General features: G+C 43.6%; 1 protein-coding gene across 1 annotated transcript in view; it reads right to left on the minus strand.

The window, feature by feature from the left end:
- Nucleotides 1-4,379: 4,379 nt before the first annotated feature.
- Nucleotides 4,380-23,834, minus strand: part of LOC137332551 (zinc finger protein 346-like) — a 34,808-nt gene continuing 15,353 nt past the window's right edge. Inside the window, exons 6-7 of the mRNA XM_067996463.1 lie at nt 22,150-22,249; nt 4,380-8,534 (exon numbers count right to left, since the gene is read on the minus strand). Of these exons, the coding sequence (XP_067852564.1) occupies nt 8,459-8,534; nt 22,150-22,249 (176 nt within the window). The 3' untranslated portion in view covers nt 4,380-8,458. The remainder of the gene's footprint in view (nt 8,535-22,149; nt 22,250-23,834) is intronic.

Here is a 23,834-nt window from a genome sequence, read left to right on the forward strand (position 1 = left end):
CCCATTGGCGGAAGGGTCGAGAACCAGAGGACACAGACTTAAGGTGATTGGCAAAAGAACCAAAGGCAACGTAAGGAAAAACATTTTTACGCAGCGAGTAGTTATAATCTGGAATGTGCTGCCTGAAAGGGTGGTGGAAGCAGATTCAATCTTGGCTTTCAAAAAGGAATTGGATACATATTTGAAGAGAAAAAATTTGCAGGGCTAAGGGGAAAGGGCAGGGGAATGGGACTAACTGCATTGCTCTTACAAAGTGCCGACAAAGGTTCGATGGGCTGAATGGCCTCCCTCTGTGCTGTAAAGATTCTATGATTCTGTGATAATACGCCCTCCCATTTGTCGGCAGCCGAATTGTGAGCCCGCTCCCGAAAGTGCTGGCATTTCCAACTGGGCCCAAGTTCTACCCCAAATTCTGCCCTCCCCATCCCATGCTGCCACTACGTCATAGAACCGTCCTCCCCAGTCGCAGGAATTTTGGCACCTCAATGTCTAGGATTTTCTCCAGTTTGTCTTATATCCTGAAATGGGTATGAAAGACGTCCAAGGCCATCAGTTGCAACAGTGCATCAAAGACAGAAATGATTAAATGTCGGTGCACAGGAATTATCTTACATGAACTCTAGATGGTCCCCGGACTTTGAAGCTGGATCTAAGTCAAATCTCTATTTGTTCTTGGACGAGGACAATGGTTAGAAGCCATTCTCGTCATGTTCCTTTTTGTACTTGAAACACTAAAGATATAGTCATGCCAGTAGTGAAAGAGCCTTGTGAATAAAGTAACATGCTTTTTTTTGCCTACGTAACAGTCACTGTGCTTGAAAAGAAAATAATTGGGTAAAGCACTTGGAGATGTTTCAATGTGGTAAAATGCTGTATGAATCTAAGTTTTATTAATATGTCATGGTACAAACCATGGAGGCATTGCCAAGCCCACATTTCATTCCCCATGTCAGCATCAAGCATTCCCTTCTCAGGTACAACAGGGAAAAGCTCCCTCTACACTATCCCATTCAACACTCTTAAGCCAGCTTTAGCATACTACAGTAAGGTTTTATCTACACTACCTCATTAAGCACTACCAACCCAGGAATAGCTGGTTAGTTTGATTGGAGCTCCACTTTCAGCAATGTTAGAGAGTCTGGGATCCACAGACCAAGTGAGCTCTAATGGTTATACAAATATGAACTAAATTCTTAAATCATTTAATTACATTTTATTAATTTAATATTATATTAATATTGTTTAATTTTAAATAGGAAATGCTGTACTGGCATACAGGCTTACACATACTTAAGAAGTAGTTCAATTAAAGCAGAAAAACTGTGCTGCAGAATTATGCGTATCTTTTGCCTGCAGACTCACGTCCACTAGACAGTGGGACAACTGCCCCAAGCTATTTCAATTAGCACCCTTATGACTAGGAGAGGAGAGACTCTCATCCCATCAGTCTGGACTGAGCTTGTGTCCAGGCCCTAGAAGTGAAAGAAAATGTCAAACTGCGTCTCCCAAGCCCTCTATTTCTGTAATAGTTGATTCTTGGCTTGGGACATAATTATTTAGAATCTGTGAATATTAATTTGTAGACCATGTATCGAAGTGTTGATTAACAATCTATGCTTATTTTAATGGTATACAAAACATAATGCACAGCTTGTTTTTAAATAATATGATTGCTGGATATGTGTATTTGCTAAGGTGTATAATTTAGCACTGATATATTTTATAACTAGTACTGTGAAACTGTATAACAGTTGTGGAGCTGCAATTGTATATCTGGATATAAAGTAACTTCATCCTGATTTCAGCTATGGGTGAACACTCAATAATACTGTAGTAAGCTGTCCTATTCACTAAACCTGTTAGGATCGGATAAATCTAGAACACAATTTAACAATCTAGCCCATAATTTGATAAAATGGGGCTCTTCCGCCTCAAGAAGAAATGTCTCAGAGGAGACCTCACAGAGGCAGAGAAGATATTTAATAGGTTAGAATAAGTAAACCTAAAACAATTCTTTCAGATACATCAAGGCAGAAGGACACAGGCTTGTTGTGAAGGGTAAATTTAGGAAAGACTTCAGAAAGTACTCTTTACAGGGTGATCAGCAGGTGGTACAACATTCAGGAAGAGCAGTTGAGGCCAGGACAGTGAACTCAGTGGAACTGTTGTTCTGGAAGATGAGATCAAATGGGCTGAAGGGCCTTCTTCATCTCAACCCGTCTTGTGACTAAAAATGAAGACATCCAAAAATGGCATTTATCTGTGTTTTAAAGAAAGAACTTGCCTTTATATAGTGTTTTTCATGACCTCAGGATGTTCCAAAGTGCTTTACAGCCAGTGAAGTACTTTTGAAGTACAGTATAATCACTGTTATAATGTAGGAAAAGCAGCAGCCAATTTGTGCACAGCAAAGTCCCACAAACAGCAATGAGATAATGACCATTCTGTTTTAGTGATGCTGATTAAGGGATAAATATTGACCAGGACACTGGGAAGAACGCCACTGCTCTTGTTCAAATAGTGTCATGGGATATTTTACATGTTTCGTCCCACCTTCAGCGGCCGTGCCTTCTGTCCTTTAGGTCCGAAGCTCTGGAATTATCTGCAGAAACCTCTGCCTCTCTCCTCCTTTCAGATGCTCCTTAAAACCTAGCTCTTTGACCAATCTTTCAGTCACCCAGCCTAATAGCTCCTTCTTTGGGTTGGTGTCAATTTTTTTTTGATTATGTTCTTGTGAAGCACTTTAAGATGTTTTACTACGTTAAAAGCGCTATATAAATGCAAGTTGTTGTTGTCCACCTGACAGGGCAGACTACGCCTCAGTTTAACATCTCATCTGAAATACAACACTCTGACAGTGCAGCACTTCCAAGAGTCAGTGTGGATTACGTGTTCAAGTCTCTGGAGTGGGACAGAACTGTTTTTGAACTTCATCTGACCATTTCCCATTCTTTTCCTACTTCAAACCATACTCTTCTACCCCTGCTGAATTAAAATTTGATCCATTTCCCTTCTGAGGTTTTCAACTGAGTGGCTATTGCTGCCGATTTCATAAATCATGGAGGTGATTTTAAATCCCAAGAACGGGTGGGTTGGGGACGGGTGAGAGTTGAAAATAGTTGTTTCTTTGGGTTGCAACTGCAAAATTTTCAGACTTTGCATTCCCAGTGGGAAGCCTGTACTTTTCCGCGCCAACATTAAACGCAGAAATAAAGCCAGGTTGTGGTCGTGACCCAAAAAACAACTATTTTCAACTCCCACCCGCCCCCAACCCACCCATTCTTGGGGTTTAAAATCACCCCCTATGTCTCTAAGCATTAAATAGTTATTTCTTAAACTTAGTTTACCATAAGACTTTGTTACCTTATAATTATGATCTATTGGTTTTGTACAAAATAAGCTTCACAGAGCCAAAGGATTTAAGATACACAGGCTGCCCTTAGCACAAACTCTGCCTCGAGCAGCTGCTTTGAGAGTCGATGCTACCCCTATGAGACAATGTGGAGTACAGCAGTGACACAGAATTTTTAATTGATGCATCTCTGCAAAATGCCATTCAACAATCTTTGAAATACTCAATAATCCTGTAGCAATTCAATGATCCAGAACACAATTTGCCCTACTCACTAAACCTATTAGGATCTGATAAATTAAAAAAAAATCTAAAACATAACTTGATAAACTAGGGCTCTTCAGCCTTGGAAAGGTGACCTTATAGAGGTTTGGAAGGTATTTATCAGGATAAGGTACACCTGAAACAATACTTTCAGATACACAAGACTAAAGGGCACAGAATCAGAGTGACAGATAAATTTAGTACAATATTTAATCCATGAGATTTAAGAACCTGCATTGATATAGCACCCGATCACTTCCGAAAACACTTCAAACCCACTGTATTTTAGTTTGAGGTATAGTTGCTGTTATGTAGGCAAATGAACACCACACAAAATAAGTAGTGCATTTTGATCTTCCTCACTTGTGACGGTGCTGGATTGTAATGATGTTCCACTACTGAGGGAGAAGGCACAACATTATAGGCAAAAGCGCCTACAATCTATTGAAGTGCTATGCTCTATGCTGCCAATACCACGCCAGAGGCACCATCACCACCGAACCACCCTATCTCACTGAAAACACTCATGAAAGCTCATTTACATGTGAGGCTTCCATACCATCTACAGGAAGTGTGTTTTTTTTGTCTTTTTTTTCTCTCCTCCCCACTTTTATCATTTAGCTGTGAGTTATCATTAAGAACCTTTAAAGTCAGTTTTTATTGCCAATTTATAATCCCAGGTTTTTCCAAGTGTTTTTTTATTTTTAACAACTAAAACTGGAAGAAAAATTAGAGGGAAAAATTAGAGCCTGAAATACCAGGGTAAATTGAGAAATCAGTGAAAATCATTTATTTCAGTCGGCAAACCTCAACAAACGATAAACAAGGCACAGTTAAGCTAAATGACAGACCACAATTACAGTTCAGACACCATTTCTATAACCTCAATGGCAATACCAAAAGTAATGTAACAGAAATTTCCATGATCACAAAATACTGTCACGTATCTGAATACTGTTAAAATTAATGTTTAAAATAGCATCAAGAACAAATGTTTTTTTTTAAAGTCTGACTGAAAATATGAAATGCTTGATGCTAAATTGTCATTTTTCAATATGTGCTATGACATATCGCAATCACTATATGCAGCCTATCTATTTTATTGATGGAAATTATTATAATCATTATCAAGCTCTTTAGTGTGCATCCTGCCATTACAAGTACAATGTGCATGCATCTCTGGATCAGATTTTTTTTTTTTTGAGAGAAATAAATGATAAATTGGCTTTTAATGATTCAACACCCAAAAAAAAATCAGGGAATTTAACAGTGGAAATAGCTCCTTAACTATCACTAAAAATCTTGTCGCACAAATTTTATTCACTCTTCACGATTAGTTTATTCATCACTTGAATAATCACTAAATGCAAAATTTGCTACTGGGCTCTAAAACTGCTCTTATTGTCATTGCAGTGATTCGTGTACAGACCAAGATGGACCAATATTCAATCTTCAGTTTATGCAAGTGGAAAATTTCCTCTCCTAAAACATTTCTCCTCCTATCCCGAAGATAACTCAATGTTCTGATGGCAATTTAACAGTATATGGGATTCTGGGCTTTATTAATAGAGGCAGAGCGTACAAAAGCAAGGAAGTTATGCTAAACCTTTATAAAACACTGGTTAGGCCGCAGCTGGAGTGTTGTGTTCAATTCTGGGCACCACACTTTAGGAAGGATGTGAAGGCCTTAGAGAGGGTGCAGAAGAGATTTACTAGAATGGTACCAGGGATGAGGGACTTCAGTTATGTGGAGAGACGGGAAAAGCTGGGGTTGTTCTTAGAACAGAGAAGGTTAAGGGGAGATTTGGTAGAGGTGTTCAAAATCATTAACGGTTTTGAGAGAGTAAATAACGAGAAACTGTTTCCAGCGGCAGAAGGGTCGGTAACCAGAGGATGTAGATTGAAGATGATCGGCAAAAGAGCCAGAGGCAACATGAGGAACATGAGGCAACATTTTTTTAAAACGCAACTAGTTGTAATGATCTGAAAAGGAAGCAGATTCAATAGTAACTTCCAAAGGGGAATTGGATAAATATTTGAAAGGAAAAAATTTGCAGGGCTATGGGGAAAGAGCAGGGGAATGAGACTAATTGGATAGCTCTTTCAAAGAGCCAGCACAGATACGATGGGCCCAATGGCCACCTCCTGTGCTGTACCTACTATGATACTATGGTGCTCGCCTGCAGGTTGTTTGACCTTGGGAGTGCAATGCGAAGCCAGGGGTGGTGTGAGGGGAGGGAATCAGTACAGCCTATCTCAATCTTAACCGTATGAGCCATCTACACACACACACTTTCTAAGAGGGAGCACTGGATGGTTAACAGCAGCCGAAACGTCCTCCATGAGAGACACTGAAGTCAACTGCAGCACCCTCACCACTGTCACAGCTGATATAAAGAAAGAGTTGCATTCATATAGCACCTTTCATGACCTCAAAATGTCACAAAATGCTTTACAGCCAATGAAGCACTTTCTGAAGTATAGTCCCTGTTGTAATGTAGGAAATGTGGCAGCCAATTTGTGCACAGAAAGGTCCCACAAACAGCAATGAAATATTGACCAGATAATCTGTTTTAGTGATATTGGCCAGGACTCCACTGCTCTTCTTCGAAATAATGCCATGGGATCTTTTACATCCACCTGAGGGAGCAGACGGGGCCTCGGTTTAACGTCTCATCTGAAAGACGGCACCTGCGACAGTGCAGCACTCCCTCAGTACTGCACTGGAGCGTCAGCCTAGATTTTGTGCTCGAGTCTCTGGAGTGGGACTTGAACCCACAACCTCTTAATGCAGAGGCGAGTGCTACCAATGAGCCACGGCTGACACTGTGGATACAAGATACACTCCTCAGCTGTACAGATTATTACCACGTAATGTACTAAACCTAGCCACTCATGCTGGGAACTAGATAATGGAGAAGTTAAGCCATTTGAAGCCTGCAATATCCTCAAGTTCAACACAATTCTGAAATAATTGAAAATTCTATGCACGATATGACAGACAGGGGAAGTCTGGAGCACTGCTAATGTTCAAATATTAAAATTTGAAGCAAATTCAAGATTAAAAGCAGACCGACACTTTGATAGGGAAACTAATTCTACATTTATTATGCACGAGGAGAGTAAAAGTACAAAAATTGTCAAGGGTCACAGATTTTTCAACAAATCTTGTGAGATCTAACTAAATATGCAGATGAAGCAAAAGAAAAAAGACAAAATATTTAAAACAGACTCCCAAATTACAGAGATGCGGAAGAGTGCGCTGAGCTCCTGGGTCCATCCTTGAATGAGGTCTGCACACAGTTCAGTTCAGTACAGTTGTTTTCGGTCACACTGACAATTAAAGCTGTTTCCCTTCTGTTGCCCAATATAGGCCAAGTTCTTTTTAAAAAAAAAATCACGAGACTACACCACAAAATATAGCGCCGGAACACACCAAACATACTTTTGTTTTATGGCATTCTAAACATTAACATTCATTGCAGATGTATTAACCTCAAGGCTTCTCCCCATTTGCCCAATATAAGTCACCCACTCTGAAAAATCTAAGAACGTTAGAGTCTGGAAATGTAAGCAGCACCCAGTCTGACTTTGGGGTAACTTGCAATTTAAAGGATTGCTGGGGTGGGGGGGGGAAATCTTGGAGGGACTTCAAAGTGAACCTAATTTATTGACAAACAAGGTAAAAACAGGTTTTGAACTGCAGCCTTGGTTTCCTCCCACAATAAAACAGCCTATTTAAAATATAAGTTCAAACAGTTAGGAATTAGCGACAAACGTCAGAAATTATCTCTGTTAAATGTTACATTAATTGCCAGATATTGCCTTTTCCATATAATCCCCATGTGCGTCCTTACAAGATGCTTCACTGAACCCTTTCCCATTATATCTTAAATCTAAATAAATAGTTACTAATAAAAACATCTTTTTTAAACACATGGGCTTATCAGTTCATAAAGGTTCCATAAAGTTTTAGATACAATTATTATTTGTGTGATATGCTGATTACCAGTCACACCCAGACCAGAATGGTCATTCAAAAATTAAATACAGCAATGACACAGGCATGGGACACAATCAGATTTCTTGAGCAGAATTTATGCTGCAACCATATACATATCATCTGCATTAGCAATTTCTGAATAAGTGGAAGAAGAGGTATTCAGGCTCAGTCCCATGTATTAAAAAGTCCGCATCTCAACCACAATTAAGTTAAGTGCCTCCTAGAGCAGCCGGTTAGAATTCATTTTGCAGAGAGACCTTAAAAAGCTGTCAATGTTAGGTCAGTTAACTGTGGTAGTGAAAGAACAACAATCAGTTCCAAAACTGCGTAAGATTACTGGACATTGGTGCAATAATTTACAAGCAATGTATCAGACAGAGTTTGTCATCTCACCTAGGCTGCAATTCAAAGGCTACCAAACTAGTTATATGGCAACTATTTGCAATTGTTCATCTGCATCAAAGGTTCACATCGTTCCCCAAAGGATCTACCAATTTAACTGCCGAGCTTCAGAAACAAATGGCAGTAAGAGACAGGGGCACAAGTTTCTCAATTCAGTTACTAATGTACTGAGCCAGGTAGGCATGACCGTGGCTAAATAAATGATGAAATGCACCACTTACTGCTCTAAACCTAGATCTTTTACTTTCAATCCCTTCAGCCATTTGCATGAACTTAAAAATTGAAAACAAAACACAATGGGCCCTAGAGCTCAGAATTATGGGCTGTTGTTTCAGTAGAAGTGTTTTGTTGAAAAGTATGCAGATCCAAACATGAGCATGGGCCAACAGGCCTCCACACTGACATTCACTGACAAGGAGACCACCGTGCCAATATTGTTAGATGACATCTTCTTCAAAAAATCCAAAGCCCTGTTCATCATCTTCCGCAGCAGTAAATTCCTTAGGTTTCAACCTAAGGGGAAGTAAAAAGGTAAACAAAAAAATCAGACGAAAGTTTAAGACAAGCCCATGCAATCACTCTGAGGCACAGAACACAGCAAAGATGCTTTTAGAATTATTCCTGCAAAAGCACTCATACATTTCCTCATTGACAAATCTAAATGGATATCAAATCAATACACTTGGGTGTAATCATATGGCCAATTTTTTTTCGTTGCTCAAAGTAAACTCAGTGCAATGCAAGTGAAAGCAGCAAGCACTGCCACATTAGAGTAAGAACTTTTACCACTTACAGGTGCTGATGAATTCTTTAATACTGTATTTTTAAAAAAAATGTTTATGGGACATGTGCCCATAGCAGAAATATAGTTTTCAGTGTCAAAAGAAACTCAACTCCAGACTTTTATCAAATTTATTAAGGTGATAAATTAGTGTCCAAACATGGGGCACGTAGCCAGCGGTATGGACTGTCTCTACCATGCCCATTTTCAAAAATAAAATCCAGAACATGTGAAGAAATGTTAGCTTTCTTTCTCTCCACAGTTAATCAGAATATTGCTATGATTGAGCTACGAAAAAATACTCAACGACAGTGCCTCCTTCAGAAATTCATGCTTTCCACTGTCAGAATCCATTTGGTTAGAGTTAAGGAGCTGTTACACTGCTGAGTGTATACTATAGGCCATCAAATAGTGGGAAGGGGATAGAGGATCAAATTTGCAGACATGTTTCAGAAAGATGCAGGAACAATAGAGTAGTGATAATGGGGAATTCAATTATCCTAATATAGACTGGGAAAAAAAGTGGCAAGAGCAAAGAGGGGGAGGAATTCATGAAATGTGTACAAGAGAACTTTCTTGATCAGCATGTTTCCAGCCCAACAAGGAAGAAAGCAGTATTGGATCTAGTTTTGGGGAATGAAGTGGGGCAAGTGGTGCATGTTTCAGTGTGAGAGCATTTGGGAAACAGTGATCACAATATTAGGTTTAGAGACGTTATGGAAAAGGACAATGAACAATCAAAGGTGAAAATACTCAACTGGAAGAGGGCTAATTTCAGTGAGTTGAAAAGGGATCTGGCCCAGGAGGATTGGAAACAAAGATTGGCAGGTAAACAGTAAATGAGCAATGGGAGGCCTTCAAAGAGGAGATAGTTTGGTTACAAACTAGACATATTCCTATGAGGAGAAAAGGAAGGGCATCCAAAGCTAGAGCTCCCTGGATGACTAAAGAAATTGAGGTTAAAATGAAACAGAAAAAGGAGGTTTATGATAAATGTCAGGATCATAATACAGTAGAGAATCAAGCTGAATACAGAATGGAGAGGAAAACTGAAATAGGAAATAAGAGGAGCAAAGAGAATATTTGAGAAAAGATTAGCAGGTAGCGTAAAAGGGAACACTAAAATCTTTTATAAACATATAAAGAGTAAAAGGATAGTCAAAGGAAAGGTGGGGCCGATTAAGGACCAAAAAGGAAATCTTCTTGTGGAGGCAGAGGGTATGGCTGAGGCACTAAATGAGTACTTTGCATTTGTCTTCACTAAAGAAGAGGATGCTGCCAACGTTACAGTAAACGAGGAGGGGGTAGATAAAGTGGATAGGATATAAATAGAAGGTACTAAAACGGTTGACAGTGCTCAAGGTAGAAAAGTCACCCAATCCAGGTGGGATGCATCCTAGATTAGAGGGAAATAGGGTGGAAATAGCAGAGGCTCGAGCCACAATCTTTCAATCCTCCTTGGATAAAGGAATGGAGGGTTGCAAATGTTACACCCCTGTTCAAAAAAAAGGAATGAGATAAACAAGTAACTACCAGCCAATCAGCCTAACATCGATGGTGGAGAAACGTCTAGTGACAATAATCTGACACAAAGGCCCTGATATTACCAGGGAGGTGGATGGCAGCAGTGGGGGGGGGGGGGGGGGAAACGACTGGGCGTGTGGGTGACCCGCCCAGTCAAATCGGTCCGTTCCCCACGCAATCGCGGGTAAATTGATGGTACTTACCATGGCTTCCGGGTTTCCAGTCATCAACCTGCGCAGCAGGCGGACTGCGCACCCGCATCACAGGCTGTCAGTTGGAGGAGCCCTGTTTAAAGGGGCAGTCCTCCAATGCTACTCCTGCAGCAAACAACCAAAAGTACAGAATGGAGCAGACCAGGGGAAAGGCTGCTCCTAGATTTAACAATGCCTCACTCCAGGTCCTACTGGATGGGGTGAGGAGGAGGAGGGATATTTTCTACCCAGCGGACGGGAGGAAGTGGCCTATCTCTGCCACCAAGAAGGCCTGGCTCGAGGTGGCAGAGGAGGTCACCAGCAGCAGCAACATCTCCCACACATGTATCCAGTGCAGGAAGCGCTTCACCCCCCAATTCATTCTGCACTGCCAACACTACTCCATCACATCACTCCTCACACCCACTCAAACCTCATCCTCAAATTACCTGCACTTACTCCCCAGTACTCATTCCACCACTACCACTCAACCCAATCCTCATACAATGTCATGGCTCTGTCTCATACTCACCCTCTGATGCATCTCTTTCACGGTCAGCCTCACCTAAACCAATGCATTCAGCGGTTGGCCACGTCACCATCCCTCACTCACGCCTCTCTACTTTCTCCCCTTACAGGAGAAGAGAGCCCAGAATGCACGGGAGAGGGCGAAGACAGGAGGGGGGCTGCAACATCAGGTTGTCCTCACGGACGCGGAACAGGAGGCTCTTGAACTAAGCCGCACCCTCGAGTGCCTGTCCGTCGGGGATGTCGAGACTGCCACCTGACAAACGGCTGGTGACAGAACTTTAACATTCAGCATTCACAATAGCAAATGATGTTAACATGCCTTGCCATCTTCAGCACTTCAACATCTGTCATCATGCTTAACATTGCCTTCTGTTCTCTTAAAGGGCCTTCAACGACTGCGGTGACGGCGGAGGGTGATTCATCAGATGACCTGCCAGCCTCCGAGGGGGCACAGTCACATCTCAGCGAGCCATTCACCAGCGCAGATACACACACCTCGGTGGGTCTCCGTCCTCACTTAGTTGGGGTCGCACATGGTGAGTCACCATACACATGAGCACAAGCAGACACTGGTGGCAGGGGCAGCTGTGGAGAGTCCGCGTCGGTGGGACCACTCTTCTCCAGGATCTGCTCAGCCGGACACAGATGCTGAACGCTGGGGGCCATCCTTTAAAAGGAGAATGATCGAGGGGCAGCAGCACATTTGCGAAGTGCTGAAAGAGGTTTGCACGCGCATTCTCCACAATCACGCAGAGGATGGAGGAGTCCAACTCCTGCATGAGTGGAATGGTGGCACAGGTACAGGAGGGAATCTCTAAGATACTGTCACAGGGATGTGAGGGCATCTCAGAGATAGTGTCGCAGGTAAGTGCGGGAATGTCTGCGATGGAGGGAAGGCTAGCCTCCACGAGCTTCAAGCACGGCTCACCAATGAGTCCACTGAGGCCCTGACAATGGCTCTTCGGACTCAGGGTGAGCAACTTTCTGCCGCCTTAAACAGGCAGGCAGATACACTAGCACTGGCCTTACAAGGCTTCACATGTCCTCCAAACTGTCGTCCAGCAGGGTGGGGTAGGTGTGATGTGGGCCTGGCCCAGGAGAGGGATGATGGTGAAAGGGGTCATGGAAGTGGGGACGCCACTCAAAGCGCCCCCACATCTCACCTGCTGCCCCCCTCTCAACCAGTACCCGCAATGCTGCCTCCTCTCCAGGTGGTCGAGTCTGCCCCTGAACAGGTGCAGTTGGAGGTGAAGCAGTCTTTGGAGGGGCCCTCATGGGCACCGAAACTCAGAGGGCGTAGGCCCAAAGCATATAATTGGTCAGGGCATGAACAAGAGCAACCTGCCACTACCTCTGCTGCAGCCACAGGGGAAGCACCATGTAGGAGTACTCGTAAGCATAAGGCAAAGGTTTTGTGAGCACAATGGGGATGCACAAGGGTGTTTGACGGTTTGTCATTTTTTAAAATTTATATTTCATTTTTCTTAATGGCACATTAATTATTATTGTCACCACTACTGCCACGTCTTGGCCATTCTTGACTGGCTTGTGTAATAAGTCCCTTTCATGAGGTTCACCATGAACACCCACACTTGATGCCACCCATTGGATCACTCTACAGCGGGTGTATGTGTAGTTGCATGACTATTTTGTGCAGGCGGGGGGGGGGGGGGGGGGAGGGGGCTGGTATGGCCGCTCCTCTGTCCAGGTGGTCAGGACTGGACTCTTCACACTGTCTGATGTTAGGAGAACTGTTCACATAACAGTGACTCCTTGGCCTCACGAGCAGCCAAGTGAGCCGCTCTTCTGCCCGTGGGTGGCGCCTCCTCCTCCTCCTCTGCCTCCTCCTCAATATGGGTAACAGATGTGGATCTGGCCTCCTCCAGTGGCACCCCTCTCTATTGTGCCATGTTGTGCAGGGCACAACACACGACTATAATGCATCCCACTCTGTCTGGTGCGTACTGAAGCACTCCCCCAGAACAATCAAGGCACCTAAAGCGCATCTTGAGCAGCCCTATAGCATGCTCAATTGTAGACCTGGTAGCGATGTGGCTGTCATTATATCTACGTTTTTGCTCGGTGGTGGGGTTCATCAGAGGTGTCATGAGCCACGTGCACAGGGGGTATCCCTTGTCCCCGAGAAGCAAGCCCTTGCTTCGGTGTGTGGAAGAGGGGCGGGATGTTGGACTCCCGGAGGATGAAGGAATCGTGGCAGCTGCCAGGGTACGTGGCCACACACGTGAAAGAATCTCTTGTGGTGGTCACAGATGAGCTGAGTGTTGATGGAGTGATAGCCCTTCCTGTTGATGAACAGTCCTGGCTCGCGTGGAGGTGCTCGAATTGTTGTATGGGTGCAATCGATTACATCCTGCACCCGTGGGAAGTCAGCCACAGCGTGGAATCCCAATTGCCCTCTCCGTCTGGCTGAGGTCATCCACGGGGAAGTTGATATAGTGCGAGGCCCTGCGAAACAAGCTGTCGGTGCACTTGTGTGCAGACGACAGAGTCCCCGGCGATGTACCCGGTGGCACCCTGGAAAGATCCGGAGGCGAAGAAGTTGAGGGCAGTGGTGACTTTGACAGCAACAGGTAAGAAGATGCTGCTCGGGCCAGCGGGAGCAGCTCGGCATGAAGGAGGCTGCAGATGTCTGCGACTACCTGGCGACTGACTCGGAGCCTCCGTATGCACTGCTCCTCAGAGAGTTCCAGGAAGCTGAGCCTTGGTTTGTAGACCCTGTGGCGAGGGTAGTGCCTTCTGCGACGCCGCTCTCTCTGTTGTTGCCCTCCCTGCTGTTGTGCAGGTGCCTGTGGCGCAGCACTGTGTTGTGGAGCTCCACGTGGTGGAGGTGGATGGCGTGCCTGGCAAGGCTGGTGATGTTGCGCATCCTCAGATGAAGTGATGAATGCAGCTATGGCGCACCCCCATCCTGACGGTGTGAGTTTGAGGGGGTCTGCAAAGTAGGTAAATGTGTTTGCACAGCAGACTGTAGGGTATAAATTAAGAATTTTGAGTGGAAAGACAAAGGTGTTGCAGCCAAAACTTTGTCTGAAGTGACAGAGTGCCCTGCTACAATAAATGAGGTTTTCCCCCACACGTCAAATAATCCTTTGCATCTCCCACTGGCTGCTGGCTGAAACACGTCTGTTGTAACAGGGAGTGTTTCCCACAGCACATGAAACATGCTGAGGACCCTTCAAAATTGCACCCCTGCCAAAATCTCCAGTCAATGAGGTCTGTCAAGTACCTAAACTATCTAAATAACTATGTAAAGTAGCATCCCGCCGGCTTTAATTGCTGGTGAGAGTCCCGCACGTGGGAGCTGAGCGCGCACCCGAACGCATCATTGGGGAACCCGGAAGTCAGCGGGTTGGAACAAGGCTCCGAACCCACTCCGGGATTCTGCCATTTTAGGAGCCCCCCCGCCCCCAATGCACCTACTCGGCCATCCGAAAATCGTCCCCAAAGTGAAATGTCACTTGGAAGAACATAGGTTAATAAATGACAACAACACGGATTTGTTAAAGGCAAATCATGACTAACTTGATTGAGTTCGTCGATGAAATAACAGACAGGGTTGATAAAAGGTAATGCAGTAGATGTTGGATATATGAAAAATGAAGAAATGCAGTATAAACTAAATGGTACAATTTTAAAGGGGGTGCAACAACAGCGAGACCTGAGGGTTCACGTACACAAATCTTTGAAGGTGGTAGGATGAATTGACAAAGCTGTTAAAAAAGCATAAGGGATTCATAACTTTATAAACAGAGGCATAGAGTACAAAAGCAAGGAAGTGATGGTAAACCGTTATAAATCACTGGTTAGACCTCAGCTAGAGTATTGAGTCCAATTCTGGGCACCATACTTCAGAAAGGAAGCCAAGACCTTGGAGTGGGTACAGAGGAGATTTACCAGAATGGTACCGGGAATGAGGGATTTAAGTTATGTGGAGAGACTGGAGAAGCTGGGATTGTTCTCCTTACAGCAGAGGAGGTTATGGGGAGAGTGGATAGAGATGTTTTGATAGTTTCTCCCTATCTACTCTGTTTCCACTAGCAGGTGGATTGGTAACCAGAGGACACAGATTAAAGATAATTAGCAAAAAAGCCAAGGGGGAGATGAGGAGAATTTTTTTTTTTACTCAGCAAGTTGTAATGATCTGGAATGCATTGCCTGAAAGTGATGGAAGAGGATTCAATAGTATCTTTCACATAGGAAGTGGATATATACTTAAAAAGGAAAAATTTGAAGGACTACGGAGAAAGAATAGGGGAGTGGGACTAACTGGATTGCTCTTTCAGAGTCGACACAACGGGCCAAATGGCCGCCTTCTGTGCTGTATGATTCTATGACCTCCCCCTCTTCCCCCTTACCCACCCCCAAGCTTTAATCAAGACTTTTTTCTATAACAGGCGTTTTGTTCTTTGACCAGAGCTTAAAAACAAGCTCTGGGTGGAGCTTAAAAACAAAAAGGGGGCAAGCACTTTGATGGGAGTGTACTATAGGCCCCCAAACAGTCAGGGAGAGATAGAGGAACAGATATGTAGGCAAATCTCAGAAAATTGTGCAAATAATAGGGTAATAATAGTGGGGGATTTCAACTTCCCCAATATTAACTGGGATACTCAGAGTGTAAAAGGCTTAGAGGGTACAAAATTCTTAACGTGCATCCAGGAGAGCTTTTTGAGCCAGCATGTAGAAAGTCCTACAAGAGAGGGGGCGGTACTGGACCTAATTCTAGGGAATGTGGCCGGCCAAGTGGAAGAAGTGCTAGTAGGTGAGCACTTTGGTGACAGTGACCATAATTCGGTGAGATTTAAGGTGGTCACGGAAAAGGACAGGGAGGGGCCGGAAATAAAGGTTCTAAATTGGGGGAAGGCCGATTTTAATAGGATAAGGCAGGATCTGGCCAAAATGGACTGGGATCAGCAGCTTGTAGGAAAATCCGCATCGGAGCAATGGGAGTCTTTCAGAAGGGAGATTGAGACCATACAATGGCAACATGTTCCCGTAAAGGTCAAGGGTGGTTCCAAGAACTCCAGGGAACCTTGGATGTCAGGGGATATACGAGAATGGATTAGGAAAAATAGGAGGGCTTTTGGCAGATACAAAAGGCTAAAGACGGAGGAAGTCCTAGAGGAGTACAAAAAGTGCAGGGGGATACTTAAAAAAGAAATTAGGAGATCAAGGAGGGGCCATGAAGTAACACTGGCGAGCAAAATAAAGGAAAATCCTAAGGTGTTTTATAAGTATATTAAGGGTAAGAGGATGACTAGGGAAAAAATAGGGCCCATTAGGGACAAAAATGGCAATCTGTGTGTGGAGCCGGCAGATGTAGGAGGGGTTCTAAATGAATTTTTTGCATCTGTTTTCACTATGGAGAAGGACGATGTAGACATAGAAATACGACAGGGGGACTGTGATATACTCGAACATATTAACATCGAGCGGGAGGAGGTATTGGCGGTTTTAGCAGGCCTAAAAATGGATAAATCCCCAGGCCCGGACGAAATGTATCCCAGGCTACTGTGTGAGGCAAAGGAGGAGATTGCGGGGGCTCTGACACATATATTCAGAACCTCTCTGGCCACAGGGGATGTGCCAGAGGACTGGAGAACCGCTAATGTAATACCATTATTCAAGAAGGGGAGTAGGGAAAAACCAGGGAACTACAGGCCAGTGAGCCTAACATCAGTGGTAGGAAAATTATTGGAAAAAATTCTGAAGGACAAAATTAGTCTCCACTTGGAGAAGCAAGGATTAATCAGGGATAGTCAACATGGCTTTGTCAAGGGAAGATCATGTCTGACTAATTTGATTGAATTTTTTGAGGGGGTGACTAGGCGTGTGGATGAGGGTAACGCAGTGGATGTGGTACACATGGATTTCAGTAAGGCCTTCGATAAAGTCCCCCACAGGAGACTGATCAAGAAGGTACAAGCCCATGGAATCCAGGGTGCCGTGGCACTTTGGATACAAAACTGGCTTAGTGGCAGAAGGCAGAGGGTGATGGTCGAAGGTTGTTTTTGTGACTGGAAGCCTGTGGCCAGTGGGGTACCACAGGGATCGGTGCTGGGTCCCTTGCTGTTTGTGGTCTACATTAATGACTTGGATATGAATGTAAAAGGTATGATCAGTAAGTTCGCTGATGATACAAAGATTGGTAGGGTGGTAAATAGCGAGGAGGATAGCCTCAGTCTGCAGGACGATATAGATGGGTTGGTCAGATGGGCGGAACAGTGGCAAATGGAATTTAACCCGGAAAAGTGCGAGGTGATGCACTTTGGAGGGACTAACAAGGCAAGGGAATACACAATGAATGGGAGGACCCTAGGCAAGACAGAGGGTCAGAGGGATCTTGGTGTGCAAGTTCACAGATCCCTGAAGGCGGCGGAACAGGTAGATAAGGTGGTAAAGAAGGCATATGGGATACTTGCCTTTATTAGCCGAGGCATAGAATATAAGAGCAAGGAGGTTATGATGGAGCTGTATAAAACACTGGTTAGGCCACAGCTGGAGTACTGTGTGCAGTTCTGGTCGCCACACTACAGGAAGGATGTGATCGCTTTGGAGAGGGTGCAGAGGAGATTCACCAGGATGTTACCAGGGCTGGAGCGCTTCAGCTATGAAGAGAGACTGGGAAGATTGGGTTTGTTTTCCTTGGAGCAGAGGAGGCTGAGGGGGGACATGATTGAGGTGTACAAAATTATGAGGGGCACAGATAGGATGGATACTAAGGAGCTTTTTCCCTTCGTTGAGGGTTCTATAACAAGGGGACATAGATTCAAGGTAAAAGGCGGGAGGTTTAGAGGGGATTTAAGAAAGAACTTTTTCACCCAGAGGGTGGTTGGAGTCTGGAACTCACTGTCTGAAAGGGTTGTGGAGGCAGGAACCCTCACAACATTCAAGAAGCATTTGGATGAGCACTTGAAATGCCATAGCATACAAGGCTACGGACCAAATGCTGGAATATGGGATTAGAGTAGACAGGGCTGATGGCCGGCGCGGACACGATGGGCCGAAGGGCCTCTATCCGTGCTGTATAACTCTATGACAGAGCAGGAAGAATCAAGACCTCAAGCAACAGTAAGGTCACTGAAGCATTGTACTATAAACAAACAGCATCTATAAGCCACACCAGGCCAGCAAGATAAGTACCAAAGTAAGAGGGAACTTTGTATGTAGAGGGCAAATAAAGACATTATCTATAATCCTAATAGAATCATAGAATGGTTACAGCACGGAAGAAGGCCATTCAGCCCGTCGCGTCTGTGCCAGCTCTCTGCAAGAGCAATCCAGCTAGTCCCACTCCCCCGCCCTTTCCTCGTAGCCCTGCAATTTTTTTCCCTTCAAGTACTTATCCAATTCCCTTTTGAAAGCCATGATTGAATCTGCCTCCACCACCCCCTCAGGCTATTCATTCCAGATCCTAACCACTCACTGTGTAACAAAGGTTTTCCTCATGTCATCTTTGGTTCTTTTGCCAATCACCTTAAATCTATGTCCTCTGGTTCTTGACCCTTCCGCCAATGGGAACAGTTTCTCTCTATCTACTCTGTCTGGTTCCTTCATGATTTTGAATACCTCTATCAAATCTGCTCTAAGGAGAACAACTGCAGCTTCTCTAGTCTATCCACATAACTGAAGTCCCTCATCCCCAGAATCATTCTAGTAAACCTCTTCTGCACCCTCCCTAAGGCCTACACATCCTTCCTAAAGTGCAGTGCCCAGAACTGGACACAATACTCCAGTTACGGGCAAACAAGTGTTTTATAAAGGCTCATCATGACTTCATTGTTTTTGTACTCTATGCCTCTATTTATAAAGCCCAGGATCCCATATGCTTTTTTAACCACTTTCTCAACCTGCCCTGCCACCTTCAACGATTTGTGCAAATATATCCCCAGATCTCGCTGTTCCTGAACCCCTTTTAGAATTGTACCATTTAGTTTATGTTGCCTCTCCTCGTTCTTTCTACCAAAATGTATCACTTCGCACTTATCTGCGTTAAATTTCATCCGTCACGTGTCCGCCCATTCCACCAGCCTGTCTACGTCCTCTTGAAGTCTATCACTATCTCCCTCACTGTTCACTACACTTCAAGTTTTGTGTCATCTGCAAATTTTGGAATTGTGCCCTGTACACCCAAGTCCAAGTCATGTACTTCCTCCTTGTTCTACTTCACAAAGGATACCAAAGAAGTGTATAAACTGGTGGTAGGACTTGGAGGGCCTGCTTATGCCTTTAGGCCAGCTTGGAGAACAGCAGCAGCATATTATTATCCTAAGTGGTAGCAAATGTAGGAGATAATTTTTTTCTTTCTAGCATCCTAATGAAGACCTTTAGTCCCTGGTATAAATCCTCATTTGGTATGAAAGGAGAACTGGCGAACACAATGCTGCCTGGGAAAGGCCTGGCAGAAAAGGGTTTATTTGGATAGCTCAGTGACATTTTATGAAGTTCTCAAGAAAGTCACTCCACCTACTTATCAAACAACCTTTACCAGAGATTGATATGACCAGTCTTTTCAGCCAGTTTGGTACAGATCCTGAAATCCTCTGCCTAGCGAAATTGCAGATTACTATACCTGAGCAGCCATTCTAACATAGTATCCAACACGTCCAGTGTCAACAGTTACAAAAAAAACCTTGGCCAGCATTAGCCACACCAGTCTGCTAGCGATGGAAGGTTTTTGTGCTCTAATTTCGCCCAGCAACTCTGGTAAGATGTGTAAGCCCTGTGAGCAAAGCTCTTTCTATGTATCCAGCTGTTAACATTCTCTTTCCGAAGCTACTGGAAATTTGCCTTGAATAGGAGACTCCCATACTTCCCCATCGCCTCCGAAGAAATGGCAAGAGTAGGCAATGGGGGAAAAGGGGTTCACCTTTTTAAAGCTGCCTTGGGCAACAATTTTTGGGTCGAGTTAAAAGCACATCTGAAAACCAGTAAATTTTCTATTATTGGTTTAGATCCACTAGTCAAAAGGTTTCAGTTTGGCTTGTAATATAATAGATGAACTTGCAAAGTGGCTGAGTAAACAGAGGGGAACTCTGTGACCCTAAGAACTCTATGCAGCTGGAGACACAGAAGCAAAGCTATTGGACTGGTTTGTCACCAAATCATTCTGTGGCATAGTAGTGGATAACTACCAAGAAGCAATTCTTGCTTGTATACACCAAAGGATATACGTGCTGAGTCAGAAGCATAGCTAGATCCAGGAGGCATTGCTCAAGGCAATGCCAAGAAGGGGGACCCTCCCCCATTTCTATCTCTTCCCTTTTCTCTGATAGAGACAAATCAGTAAATAGCCAGTGGTCTCAAGTCACTTGGCTGAAGTAGATAGACCGCTTGACAGGAACACAAACGGTCCTAGGTTTCACTCATGCTCTGTGGTCGGTACTACAGCCAAGGCTTCTTCGACAGCACCTCCCAAACCCGCGACCTCTACCACCTAGAAGGACAAGAGCAGCAGGCGCATGGGAACAACACCACCTGCACGTTCCCCTCCAAGTCACACACCATCCCGACTTGGAAATATATCGCCGTTCCTTCATTGTCGCTGGGTCAAAATCCTGGAACTCCCTTCCTAACAGCACTGTGGGAGAACCGTCACCACACGGACTGCAGCGGTTCAAGAAGGCGGCTCACCACCACCTTCTCGAGGGCAATTAGGGATGGGCAATAAATGCTGGCCTCGCCAGCGACGCCCACATCCCGTGAACGAATAAAAAAAAAAGGCCTCTATCATCTCAATAGTGCAGGACATTATGTATGCTAAAGTTGTCTTTTAGAAAGTCCCCTCGGGAAAGCTTCTTGTGAAGTCTCTTCATTGTTGAAGTGGATCAACACCAGAGCTAAACCTGAAGCAACATCTTCCAGCATAATCTCTAACTCAACAAATTTAAATGAACAACAGCTAAAGACTACTGTAGTCATACAAGGAGTATAGTAGTGTAGTAGTTATGGTACTGGACTAGCAATCCAGAGGTTTTGAGGTATCACCACGACAAGTTGTGAAGTTGAATTAATTAATCTGATATTTGTGGACTGACATCAGAAGAAATGACCATGAAAGCTGCCACATTATCATAAAATACCCCAACTGGTTCACTAATGCCCTTCTGTGAAGGGAATCTGCCACCCCTACCCGGTCTGGCCCACTTGATACTCTGGTCCCATGTCCATGTAGTTGGCTCTTCATGCCCTCTCACTAGCATTGCCAACATCTTCCGAACAAATTAAAAATACAAGAGCTGGCACCAGGCCAATGAATGATTGGGGAAAGGTGTGACCAATGCCAGAAGAGGTTGTATGGAGCTGGAGGATCTAAACACCTTCCCCCAACCACCTAAGCCAATGCAGAATCTGACTGCCCTAGGCAGCAGAGCATGCCCCAAATTCAACACCACAGATATGCTTAGTAGTTTTGCAGTGTGCAGAATATCCATGATAGGAATACATCACAATAGCAGCATGCACCTTCCACACAATAGTGTGAATCAGAGCTACTAGTCAGTGGATACGTTTTACCCAGTATACCCGATTATACAACCTTCCTGATTTGGGAAGTGAAGTATAATCTTCTGGCCCAAGCCTGCAATTTGGATTATCTTCACAAATACAGGCCTCTTCCAATACTTCAGCTGTATGTAGATCATTGAGGAATTCAAAATAAGACAAGTAAAAAGGACTTCCTCAATGGCCTATATGACTCTACTTTGTTAACTATGGATACAACTGACCAATACATGAAGCACTTCAGTTTTCCTTCCCATAGATGACCTGTCTCGATCAATAATTTCACCAAGGTGAAACTCAAATGCAAAAATCAAGACATCTCATTCAGATTTAAATGCACATATTCCAATAACCCCTGCACACGCCAGATCACTGATAAACCATGTTAATGTATTGAAATTGTTTTGTACACCCAAAATAAAAGGTAATGACAGCCGATCCAATGGGCTTCACCCCGACACAAGCCAAACTAAGTTTCTAAAAGTTCTAGCACATTTTGTCTGTCCTATATAGGTTATGTGATGGTAAGAACAGGATAGCTTTTATAGGTCTGCTTAAAAAAACAGGTAAGTGTACTTACTGGTTCTGGTGTTTGGCTCCCTGGATGTGTGCCTGATACTGTTCTATTGAGTTCAGTACAATGTTACAGGTGTTACAGGGGTAGCCTTTAGCAGCAGCAGCTGTGAAAGATTATAATTTAGTTACCTACCATTATAAACAACTGTTGAATAATGCAATTATCTGCCTATAAATGTACATTTTTCAAAAGTTGAAATTTCAAGGAAACTTTTATTTTATATCTATTTGCTTAGCTATCCAGTTTCTTTTCCTCATCTTTCCAATTTCATCCCTTAACAGCAATGGTTCTTACCCATGCACAATAGCATGATAAAACTGCTCTAAAGAACTGTAATATAGCAATTTCACCAATGTTATGGAACATGAATTTAAATAATGCAAACTGAATTGCACGTTCTTTTGGCAGGATTAACATATCAGCAAGCATCTGTAAAGAGAAAAGATAGGCTATTATGTTTTGGGTGTGCATTCTTAATCAGAACTGAAGCCTTAAAAAAAAACATGCATTTTAGTATGGTTACAAAAAAAAATTAAATGAAAGGGGAAGATTGGCAGTACTCAAAGCAGAAAAGTCACCCAGTCCAGATGGAATGCATCCTAATTTATCGAGGGAAGTAAGGGTGGAAATTGCAGAGGCCCTGGCCACATCATCCAAACCTCCTTAGACAGAGGGACGGTGCCAGAGGACAGGGCAATTGCAAATGTTACAAAAAAGGAGAGAGGGATAAATCTGGCAATTAAAGGCCAGTCAGCCTATTGTCAGAGGTGGGAAAACTTTTAGAGACAATAATCTGGGACAAAATGAATAGGCAACTTGGAAAAGTATGGGCTAATAAATGAAAGTCAGCAAGGATTTATTAAAGGAAAATCATGTTTGAGTTCTTTGATGAAGTAACGGAGAGGGTGATGAGGGTAGTGCGGTTGATGTTGTGTATATGGACTTTAAAAAGGCATTTGATAAAGTACCACAGAATAGGCTTGTTAGCAAAATTAAAGTCCATGGGATTAAAGGGACAGTGGTAGCGTGGATACAAAATTGGCTAAGGGACAGAAAGCAGAAAGTAGTGGTGAACTGTTGTTTTTCAGACTGGAGGGATGTGTACAGTGGTGTTCCCCAGCGGTCAGTATTAGGACCACTCCTCTTTTTGATATATACTAATGATCTGGACTTGGGTATAGAGGGTGTAACTTCAAAGTTTGCAGATGACACAAAACTCGGAAATGTAGTAAACAATGTGGAGGATAGTAACAGTCTTCAGGAAGATATAGACAGACTGGTGAAATGGGCAGACACATGGCAGATGAAATTTAATGCAGAGAAGTGTGAAGTGATACATTTTGGTAGGAAGAATAAGGAGGCAATACAAACTAAATGGTACAATTTTAAAGGGGGTGCAGGAACAGCGAGACCTGGGGCTGCACATACTCAAATCTTTGAAGGTGGCAGGACAAGTTGAGAAGACTGTTTAAAAAAGCATATAGGATCCTGGGCATTATTAATAGAGGTATAGAATCCAAAAGCAAGGAAGTTATGCTAAACCTTTATAAAATAACTGGAGTATTGTGTTCAATACTGGGCACCACACTTTAGGAAGGATGTTAAGGCCATAGCGAGGGTGCAGAAGAAATGTACTAAAATGGTAAAAGGGATAAGGGACTTCAGTTATGTGGGGAGATTGGAGAAGA

The sequence above is a fragment of the Heptranchias perlo genome, chromosome 14 (genome assembly GCF_035084215.1).
Source record: "Heptranchias perlo isolate sHepPer1 chromosome 14, sHepPer1.hap1, whole genome shotgun sequence".
NCBI lineage: Eukaryota > Metazoa > Chordata > Chondrichthyes > Hexanchiformes > Hexanchidae > Heptranchias > Heptranchias perlo.